Raw genomic sequence first — 11,626 nt, forward strand, 5'->3', positions numbered from 1 at the left:
GAGGGCACCAGTTCAAGGCCAATGAAGACTGGAGAAGGAGGGAAGGATAGTAATGGGGTTGTCTTATGTTCTGATTTGGGAGGCACGCTGCAGGTCTAATGTGGTCTGGCATGTAGTAAGTCTCTCCCCTAGTCCTGGCTCAGTGATTTATAAATTAACAGAATGAATAAATAGTTAAAGAACATATACTGGACTAGGGATACAGCTCTGTCAGTATCGTGCTTGCCTAGCATGCATGAAGCCCTGGATTCCATCCCCAGAACTACATAAACCATGCACAGTAGTACATGCCTGTAATCTTAGCACTTGGGAGGTGAAGGCAGGAAGATCTAAGTTCCAGGTCATCCTCAGTTACATAGCAAGTTCAAGACCAACCTGGGTAATCCTGTCTTAGAAAAACAAACAACAAACAAACAAACCAGTATTTGATTTTTTGAAAAGACCAACATAGATCATAAAGTTTTTAGAGATCAAGAAATATTGAGATTCTCTACCAAATGTAATCTTACTATCAATCTTACAAACTGTGAAGTGGGTTCTCAAATGAAATCTCTAACTGGTCAGTCTTTCTGCCGTTATGACTTTGATAGCCTCCAGTAAAAACTGACATGGCTTATTTAACATAAAGTATATCAATAAAATATGTTAATAGCAAAGGGAACAGGAGAGAAAAGTGAAAGCTGAATGAATTCATTCCTAAAACAAAATATTCTAAATGATGGGATAATTCAGACAACACTCTACAAATCTATGTCAAAGCGATAACCCACATATTAATTCAAGTTCCTTAAAGGTGTATCAAAGCAAGCCCTAAACAACAGCCCCTTAAAGCTCAAAAAATCCACCCCCTACCAAAGTATCATTCTTCCTTTTTTTATTTTTATTTGTTTTGAGATTGGGGCCCTGCTGTGTAGAAAAGATACCCTTTTCAACAAGTGAAACTGAAAAAAACTAGACTTCCAAATATAAAAAAAATTAGATCCATCTTTTATCCTGCACAAATCATCTCAAATGGATCAAAGAATCAAAGCAGATCTTAATGTGAGATTTCAAAGAGCTAGAGAAGTGGTCCTCACCCTTCCTAATGCTGCAACCCTTTAATACAGTTCTTCATGCTGTGGGGACCTCCAACCATACCATTATTTTTGTAGCTACTTCACAACTGTAATTTTGCTACTGTTATGAACTGTAATGTAAGTATCTGATATGCAGGATATCTGATATGTGACCCCTGTGAAAGGGTCATTTGACAATGCCAAGGGGGGTCACAACCCACAGGTTGAGAATCACTGTGCTAGAAGAAAACATAGGCAAAACCCTTCAAGACATAGGCTTGTTCAAGACAAGGACTGTTCTGAAAGGACCTCCAAAGCACCTGATAAAATCCCAAAATGTGATAAACACGATCACACGAAAAAGGAAGTGTCTGCACAGCAAAGGAAATAATCCCTGAAATAAAAAGAACACCTCCAGAATGGGGGGAGGGGATCCATGTCAACTACATGGTGGGTTATACCCAGGATACATGAAGAATTACAAAGTTTAAACACCAAAACAACCAAATCATCCAATTATCTAAGGGGCTACTGACCTAAATAGACAGTTCTCAAAAAAAACAAAACAAAACAAAAAAATGACCAACAAATGCTTGAGAAAAAGTGTTTGCCATCCTTGGCAATCAAGAAAATGTCGGCAGTTCTATCTTTCTGGACCTGGCCGAGCAGGAGGCGCCATCATGGGTGTTGACATTCGCCACACGGACCGAAAGGTTCGGCGCAAGGAGCCCAAGAGCCAGGACGTCTACCTGCGGCTGCTGGTCAAGCTGTACAGGTTTCTGGCCAGACGAACCAACTCGACCTTCAATCAGGTTGTGCTGAAAAGGTTATTTATGAGTCGCACTAACCGGCCACCTCTGTCCCTGTCTCGGATGATCCAAAAGATGAAGCTTCCTGGCCGAGAGAACAAGACAGCTGTGGTTGTGGGGACAGTCACAGATGATGTGCGGATTCTCGAAGTGCCTAAACTGAAGGTGTGTGCACTGCGGGTGAGCAGGCCGCGCCCGAAGTCACATCCTCAAGGCTGGGGTAAGATCCTCACCTTCGACCAGCTGGCCCTGGAGTCTCCCAAGGGCCGTGGCACTGTGCTCCTGTCTGGTCCTCGGAAGGGCCGAGAGGTATACCGGCATTTTGGCAAGGCCCCAGGAACCCCACACGGCCATACCAAACCCTATGTCCCCTCCAAGGGCCAGAAGTTCGAACGTGCCAGAGGCAGAAGGGCTAGGCGCGGCTACAAAAACTAACCTTGGATCTTACTGTTACTATAAAAAAAAAAAAGCTTTGGAAAAAAAAAAAAGAAAATGTCATTCAGGAAGCAAAGGACAACAAACACTAGCCAAGGTTTAGAAAAAGCAAAACTCTTATTTATTGATGCTATGAATGTAAACATGTACAGCCACTATGGACCTCTATATGGAGAATCATCAAAAATAAAACCACCCACCCCCAAAAAAAAATTCTTGAAAAGATCAGAGCTACCACTACTCCATACCTCATTAAAATCACCCTCAAGTATACACCCAAAGAACTCCTAGTCAACATGCAAAGAGGCACTTCCTGATCCATGTTACAGCTGCACTATTCTCATGAGTGAAGACGGGACAAGCACTGATGTCCATCAACAAGACGACTGAAGAAACAGAGTACATATACACAGTGGAATGTTATGAAGCCCGTCAGTAAGAAAAATGAAATGACATTTGAAGGAAAATGGATGCAACTGAAAATCATTACATTAAGTGGTATAAATTAGTCTTAGACAACTAGCATGTTTTCTCCCATATATGGAACATAAATCTGAGTGTGTGTGCATGTGCTGTCATCAAACTAGAAAGGGAATCAAGAGATGGAAAGAAGAGATCTCAAGGAAGCAGAAACTAAGGTACTGGAATAGATGAAATGAGAAAACGAGAATGAGAAGAAAGGAAACCAGTGGAAAGATAAATGGGGAGGTAGTGAGGAAGAGGAACGAGTGGAAAGACAACACACCACAATAAAACTTCACATTTTGTATGCAACCTTAAAAAACAAAAAAATTTCCAAGCATAAAATAACATAAAATAAAATATAATATAAAATAAAACATAAAAGGGAATATACTAATTAACTTTAAAAACATTCTATCATCCTAAAGAGGAACTACTCCCTCTCAAGATATCCTTTAGCTCAACAGTTTCCCTGTGTCTTCTTTCCTAGCCACATCCCCTGAAGATGTCAGCACTGTGTTTCTTTCTCATCTCCCCACTCTCCCATCTGTCTAAACAAGGGAAAAGGCGAGAACCAAATCTGAGATTGTCTTCTAACCTCTATATGCAACTGCAGCATATATACGCCCATCACTCACACACTCACTCACACACACACACACACACACACACACACACACACACACTGGGGGGGGGGAGCAAGAGACAGAAACAGAATTGAAACCTACCTCCCTAAGAAACTCACTTTATGTGCAAAGACATAGAAAGCATAAGCGTTTTTTTCCAAAGAATAGGGAAAAACATGCCACACAAACAATAATTAAGAAAGCTGGAGTAGTATGTTAATATGAAATACATTTTAAAACTTACTTTTAAAGCTTAATTATATTGGCTTCCCAATACTTTAATTTTATTACTTCTGTAGCAGTTTTAAGATTTTTTTTTTTTTTAATGTGTACGGGCACTCTGTCCCATGTAAGTCTGTGTATCACTCATGTGCCTGGTACCCACAAAGACCGCACCCCTGGAACTGGAGTTAGAGCTGGTTGTGAGCCACCATGTGGGTGCTGGGGAGTGAACCCAGGTCCTCTGAAAAAGCAAGCTATCTGAAGCTCCTGCCTGTTATTAGTTTTGAAGCAATAAAGACAATTACTGTTTCATGTATCCCATTCATATTACTTATGTTAATATCTAAGTAACTGTTCCTACAGAAATACAGTGCATTGCACTGAAGTCGCCCTACATGAAAAGTTCTTTCACAATAAGGGTTCAAGTGAATGATAGCTTAAAATTTTTCTTGAAGTTATTAATATTTATACTCCACTAGAACACAAGCTTCACAGAAACATCTTCTTACAGACTATCAGCCATATGTAACAGTGCCACAACTGTATTTACAATAAAATACCATATATGACTTGTAAATGTCATTGCTCTGGGAATTTTCAAAACATCATTTTCTCTTGATTACTTTTTTCTTTTAATTATTTTCTCCTACAATACACTGGAATACAAGGACAATGTAGATTAAGTTTCTGTACTCTTTCCTGGTATGGAGTTAAGAGAAACAGAATACAAAAAATGAACAAAGCTGCATATACAAACATCCTTTCCTATATTGTCAGTCCTTACGTTTTGTTTGCTCACAGTTGAAAGTTCAGAACATATACAACAAAGCACTTTCTAAATAAATGACAATAAAGTCCAACCTCGCTGTGGGAAGAAAAAAAACACTTGTGGAGCCAGTTCCTGGTATGCAAGATCCCAACTTCCCTTCCGAGCTCACTCACACCCACCCACCCCTTAAACATACAGCAACTGAAAAGAAAGGCCAACAGGAACTGCACTGAAGAAATTTACTGACCAAATCTGGACAACTGCAGTAAGTACCAAGTCTGATAACAAACAGCCTTTAGACTCAGAATCCTTTCCTACAAAATACCTATTAGTTACTAAAAAGAGTTGAAGATCTTTCTAGGTTAAGAGTCTAAAGAGAGCCAGACAGTGGTGGTGCACACTTTTAATCCCAGCACTTGGGAGGTACAGACAGGTGGATCTCTGTGAGTTGGAAGCCAGCCTGGTCTACAGAGGGAGTGAGTTCCAGGATAGCAGGAACTACACACAGAAACCCTGTCTGGAAAAATCAAAGGAAAAAGAAACTCTAAATAGACATTAGAATGAAATGCAAACCGGAATGCTGAACACAATTCTTTTGTTACAAAATAAATAAGGAAACTGGCAAAACTGAATGCAGTCTGAGGTTGGATGGCGGCAATATATCAAGATTAATTATTTGACCTGTATGTTTACATTATAATTATATAACAACTGGACGCCTTTTAATCCCAGCACTCAGAAGGCAGAGGCAGAGGGATCTCTGTTAGTTGGAGGCCAGCCTGGTCTATACAGTGAGTTACAGTATAGCCAGAGCTACATAGCAAGACTGTCTCCAAATAATAATAATAATAATAATAATAATAAAAACAACAACAACAACATAACAGAAAGTCCTTGTTCTTGTATTCATTTGAATGATTAATAAAATGCATCTGCAACTGACTCTCAAGTGGTTCAGAGGGGAAAAAATGCTTAAACTAGACTTATAACTCTTTTGAGAGTTTGCATTTTAAATAATTTATTTAACTTTATTTTGTGTGCACTGGTGTGAAGGTCCCCTGCAAGTGGAGTTACAGACAGTTTGAGCTGCCATGTGGGTGCTGGGAATTGAACCCGGGTCCTCTGGAAGAACAGTCAGTGCTATTAACCACTGAGCCATCTCTCCAACCCCAAAAGTTTGCAATTTTTAAGTAACCTACAAAACTTACAGCATCTAAAAGTCTTATGTAATCAAAGTACTTTTGAACAGTGTTTCTCAAACTGTGGGTCATGACCCCTTTGGGAGGTAGAACAACCCTTTCACAGGGTCGAATATCAGATATCCTGCCTATCAGATATTTTCATTACAATTCGTAACAGTAGCAAAATTACAGTTTTATGTTGGGGTTCACCACAACATGAGGAACTGTATTAAAGGGTTGTAACATGAGAAAGTTTGAGAACCACTGCTTCAGAGTGCGCATTTTCACGTATTTTTTTCTTCTGGCAATAGAGATAAAACCCTTGTACCTGTTAAGCAAGTGCTCTACCACTGAACTAAATCACCAACCCTATTCTTGATGACCTCTAATCTCTAACTGCCATGGTTACCTTACTGGATGTCTCCAGTTCCCCAATTACACTGGCCAGATTTCTTGTTGCTATCAGCTACTATAGTAGGCAATGGAGACACCTGGTATTTACATCACAGAAATGTCTAGTGGACAGCAATGATCTACAGGTGGGAAGGACAACTGATAATAATGACTATCTATAAGCCAACAGTAGATGGTCCTACGTATAGATATGAAGCAGATACTCCAATACATTTAATCTTTCTAGAAGCTCAGAAGTAAAATAGACTAATACATCTAATATTACAAAGCTATTGAATGGAATTTATGGAATATCTACAACTAAAAGGTAAAATATCTGCAGCAGATTGGCTAACAGTAATTATTTGATTAACACTAGGTGTCTTCTATACTGGGGTAAATAATTTCTTAAACTGATTTCAATACTGTTAGTCAAGCAAAATACACAAACACCAATTTGAAAATAAACTTAAAGTCCTACTTGTTCAATAAGCCATTGAGTTTTGTACTGTTATTTCCAACAAAAAATGTGATTCTTATCCAACTCCCATGCACATTTGACCCTACTGACTACACTCCCCTTGAGATACTCTCTGTGGCTTCTGTCACAACACACAGACTCCTGCTTCTCTGACCTTCAGTGTTTTGGGGAGATCACATCCTTCCAGTAAACTTGTTAAGGCCACTGTGTTTCCATCCTAGGGCATCTCTCTTTTCTTCCAAGTTATATTCATTCCCTCCCCTGGGTGATTTCACCCATATGTATTATTTCAAATATCTACTCAAGGTTTTTCATCTCCCCAGACTACTGCTAAAAGCCTCCAGATTTATCTTTCCACTTCCACTACTGCTGCCTCTCCTTCCTTTCAAGACATATGGCCAGCACGCCAGTTCTACCTATCCTACTGAACTACCAAAAATACAGCCAACACGGCTTCTAAAGGAACATTTTATTTTTAAATAAAAAGACAGTTACAACACTTTGCTTTTAGCTAAATACTCAAGGGTTTCTATATTGACAAATGACAGATTCAAGGTCACAAACTGCCACTTTTAAAAGGACTCCTGGGCTAGACAGATAGCTTAGCAGCAAAAAACACTTGTTGTTCAAAAATGAGGACCAGAGTTCGGATCCCAGCACCTATGTCAAATGGCTCACAAACACCTGTAACAGGAGTTCTGGGCTATGCAGGCACCCATGTGAACAGACACTCAAGAGACAAATATGTGTGTGCACACATAAAAAAAATAACAAAAACATGGACTCTTCATATGAACATCTGAACGTGGTTTACATGCACAAATGTAAATAACCTTTAAAAATCTTATTACTAGCTTTAATAGCTACAACAGAAAGCATATGAATGCACTAAATATCATTTACCTACTACAATGCTAGGCACTGTTCAAATTTTTAGGAGTACAACAGTGAAATGACAATGGCCAGTGAGATGACTCAGCAGGTAAAGGCACCTGATGTAAAGCCTGGTGATTTGAGTTTGAACCTTAAGGTCCAAGGTAAGAGAGAACCCACTTCTCCAAGTTGTCCTCTGAACTCCACTCATGAGCTGTGTGTGCACATGTGTGCACACACATGCAATACGAAAAAGATTAAGACAAACTCTGTTCTCGTGGCAGTTGCATTAGACTGAAAAAACACAAGTCTTGTTAGTAAATTAACGGCATGTGAGAAAGAGATAATATGCCACGGGGGAATGACATAAGATAGAATGGGAAACATGGAGAAGGGTATGCTGTTTCATTTGGAGGAGTCAGAACACCTCAGCAGCACTGGAGATGTGGTTGGAGAAAAGGTAACCACATGAAGTCAGACAAGAGACTCGAGGAACTTCAGAGTTATGTAAAGGCCACAGTGAGAACTAAGAAGGAAAGCCATTTGAGAAGCTAACTAACACAATCTAATACAAAAGGCTCATTCTGGCTGCTGAGTACTAAAGACTGTGGGCTAACAAAGGTAAGTGATGCTGTTGTCATTTTAGGAAATTATTTTCCAAGAGAATGGTGCTTTTAAATTCTTACACTGAAATTTTATTGTGCCATAACTTAAAAAAAAAAAGAAAAAGCCGGGCGGTGGTGGTGCACGCCTTTAATCCCAGCACTCGGGAGGCAGAGCCAGGCGGATCTCTGTGAGTTCGAGGCCAGCCTGGGCTACCAAGCGAGTTCCAGGAAAGGCACAAAGCTACACAGGGAAACCCTGTCTCGAAAAAACCAAAAAAAAGAAAAAAAAAAAAAAAAAAAGAAAAAAAGACACAATCCAAAGGTAATTCTTAGGAATAAAATTCAAATGATACTGGATTTTTTATTTATTACTATAGTGTTGGGGGAGGGGCACAACACAACACACATCCTGACACCAGAGAACAACTTCATACTGGCTATTTTAACTCTCAGCTCTAGGGCTTACTACATTCACCACTGCTCAGATTCCAAATAAAGTTCAAGGCGAGAAAGAGAATATTAAGAATTTGGGTTTGGGGACTAGAAAGACGGCTCAGTAGTTAAGACTACTTGCTGTTCTTCCAGGGGACCAGAATTCTGTTCCCAATACCCACATCTAGTGGTTCACAACTGACTTTAGCTCCAGGAGATCCCACAACTTTCTTGTGGCTTCCATGGATATACATAAACAAATAGTAAAGTAAATGCTTTTTTTTAAATGATCTAGGTTTTAAAGCTAGTAAAACTGTAATCTCAGCACCTGGGAGGCAGAGGCAGGAAGATCAGGAGGTCAAGGCCAGCATGGGCTACATATAAACCTTTATCTGATTTTCAGTAGACAAGGTAAGGCAAGATGCAACTTACATTACTGACAGACAGAAGCAGATGCTGGGGTGTACAGTATACATGATTTTGTAACTTTAACACACATTACCCCCTAGAATTGTGCTTTTACAGCTCTCTTGCTCTAAACACCTAAAAAGTGCAGTACACCAGGCTGATGGGTGGTCACCATTGTACTTCATTACTAAAGGTATTGTGCTGAATCAGCAGCAGCGCGTTAGGTGTACTTTACCTCATTTCCCTGGTTAATAGAACAAGGTGCATGAAAACTGCCTGTGAACTGATTAGTGCTCCAAGGATGAGGGGGGAAACTGAGTACCCCTATAGGAGGCCCAATAACCACAGGAAGGAATTCCGGGAAGAACATTCTTCTTAAAATTTTCTCTATAACACGTTTTTAAGTAACAATAATTTTACATTTTCTTCTTTTGTATTTTTCTCCTTCGTCATATTGAAGGACGTCTTTTCAGCACGAGCACATTTACAGAAGGGCAACACTCAAGTTTTACCCAACTGAAAACTTAAAATGTACTTCAATTTGAAAGAGAAAGTCCACTATAGTGAAACTGAATAATTGCTTACTTATTTACAAGCACCGACAAACAAACACAAAAACTATGGCTAAAGTGGAGCTACATTTAAGAACTGCTTTTTTTTTTTGGTTTCCTGGAACTCATTGGATAGCCCAGGCTGGCCTGGAACTCCCAGAGATCCGCCTGGCGGCGATGGTGCACACCTTTCATCCCAGCACTCGGGAGGCAGAACCAGGCGGATCTCTGGGAGTTCAAGGCCAGCCTGTTCTACAGAGCGAGATCCAGGACAGGCACCAAAACTACACAGAGAAACCCTGTCTCGAAAAACCAAAAAGAAAAAAACAAAACAAAACAAAAAACAGACCAAAAAAAAACCAACTGCTAATCTTTGAAAACTTGACTGCATAAACAAAAGGCAAATTAGTTCAAATAATCTTTAACAATCTAGTATACAACAAATCCAAAGATGTTTTCAAAATTTTGTCTCTCCTAGTTAGATGAAACAGTAACAAAAGGCCTACCAACTTTTTCCTTCAGGTTTTAAATAACAGCGAAACAGTAAAATGGTTAAGCCAAGTGCCAAAGCAGGAAAGAAAAGGCATGGTCTGGAGAGACAGGGTTACACATTAAAATTTGACTGAAACTACCGGTAAAATACAAAGGCCAAGAATCTACTGCCTTCAATGTTCTGCTGCTGTGACACATAGTCATGCATGTGTTATCTTTTCCTTGAAAATGAGAAAATACATGTATTAATATGCTTTTCCCAAAAATCCAGAGAAAACTGCCCAAAGTGGGGGAAATTTAGTATTAGCTTCTATTAGTCAAGGCACACTAAAAGCGTCATCAGTTTTGCCTACCTATCTTAGTACACTGTTGATATAAGGACGGTTGTCAAAATGTAATCCAAAATCAATGAAAAAAAGCTGTGATCAGGCATTATAAGATGGCATTCTTACACAGGACAACTAATGTGCAAAACTTACATGATGCGTTCTTTACTATATCACACATGAACACGGCTAGCTATATACTAATGTAACACGGCATTACACATGTTGATACACTGGGCATTTTAATTTGCCACTTCAATCTGGCAATGTTTTCATCAACCACAACCAGGTGTCTTTTAAATCCATTTTTCAAGATACGTGCGGACGGCAGGACGAACATGTTACCTCTCAAAGCCCCCTCTGAAATGGCAAAACAAAATCCCTAAGTCTAAAGCGGGGTGGGTGATCACTTCAGTTTCGATCTCTCGGCCGGTGAAGGCGGTCCGCCGCCCCAGGCAGCAGGTTTAAAAAAATATATATATATAAAAATAAAAATAAAATAAAATGAGGCGGGGGTGGGGGAGGCGGCCGCTGAGGGCAAGGCCGAGCCTGGGCGCTCTTCCTCATTCAGGCGCTGGAGAGGTCACGGCGTAGTGAAGTTTGGTTTCACGAGCGGGCTGGGAGGCTCAGCGGTCGCCGCGAACTCCGGGGGGAAAGCGGCCAGCCTGGGAGCGCCCGGAAGCCCGGCCGACACGTTTCCACTGGGGGTGGGGGGGGAGAGCGGCCGCGGCCCTGGCCTGGAGCCCCTTCCTGCCGCGGCCCCGCGGCCCCGCAGCCCGCGCCGGCCCCGCGCCTAGGCCCCGGGGCAGACCCGGGACCTCCGACCCCGCGCGGCCGCCGGCGCTGCCCGGGCCCGCGGCGCCAACTTTGCTCGCGGCGCGAGACGCCGCCCGAGCCGAGCCGCGCCGCGCGCCAGCCCCAAACTTTGCCCGGCCCGTCCTCCCGCCGCCCGGCCCCGCGCCCGCGCCCGCGCCCCCGCCGAGCTTCTTCCCCGGGCCGGCCCGTGTTTACCTCAGGCCGAGGTCCAGGCGTCGCTCCGGCGGCCGCGCCAGCGCAGGAGGCCAGGTCGTCCCCCGTCAGTCCGCCGCCAAGTTCCGCACCATGGACTCCTCCTCCGGCCGCTCGGGAAGCGCGCGGGGGCCGCGGGCTCGGCCGGCCCCGCTCGGTCGGTCGGGAGCACGCAGCCGCGAAGCCGTGGACCCGGGCAGCGCTGCTCCGCGCGGCTTGCGCCACCGCCGCTCCCCTCCCCCGCCGTGTCGGGCGGCCTCCCTCCCTCCCTCCCTCCCTCCCTCCCTCCCTCCCTCCGCCGGGCTCAGCCGCGCCGCCACAGGTCGGCGCGCTGTGGTGACGACGCGGGCGGCCGGACCTGCCGCACGCTGGCTGCGCGCGGGCGCCGCAGTGCTCGCCCGGACCTCCAGGGGGCGCCGGTCCCTGGGAAGGCGGCCGGCCGACGTGGTGGGCGGGGCACGCCGCGCGGCCTGAGAGCGGGAGCTCCGGGCCGCTGCC

At 43.0% G+C, this 11,626-nt stretch overlaps 2 protein-coding genes across 2 annotated transcripts in view; one reads left to right on the forward strand and one right to left on the reverse strand.

Annotated features, from left to right (window-relative positions):
- The window catches only part of Scaf11 (SR-related CTD associated factor 11), a 50,791-nt gene extending 39,423 nt beyond the window's left edge, over positions 1–11,368 (reverse strand). Inside the window, exon 1 of the mRNA XM_052748767.1 lies at positions 11,132–11,368. The gene's annotated coding sequence lies outside the window, so the exon portion shown is untranslated. The remainder of the gene's footprint in view (positions 1–11,131) is intronic.
- On the forward strand, positions 1,694–2,322 carry LOC128117006 (60S ribosomal protein L18-like). The gene has a single exon (XM_052748768.1). The coding sequence runs from the start codon at positions 1,736–1,738 to the stop codon at positions 2,297–2,299; it is 564 nt and encodes a 187-aa protein (XP_052604728.1). The 5' UTR covers positions 1,694–1,735; the 3' UTR covers positions 2,300–2,322.
- Positions 11,369–11,626: the final 258 nt, after the last annotated feature.

The sequence above is a fragment of the Peromyscus californicus genome, unplaced genomic scaffold (genome assembly GCF_007827085.1).
Source record: "Peromyscus californicus insignis strain IS unplaced genomic scaffold, ASM782708v3 Scaffold_20__1_contigs__length_68692818, whole genome shotgun sequence".
Taxonomy (NCBI): Eukaryota; Metazoa; Chordata; class Mammalia; order Rodentia; family Cricetidae; genus Peromyscus; species Peromyscus californicus.

Excerpts from the sequence above, each read along its gene's own strand:
- LOC128117006 (XM_052748768.1), top strand. The coding sequence starts at position 1,736 with ATGGGTGTTGACATTCGCCACACGGACCGAAAGGTTCGGCGCAAGGAG.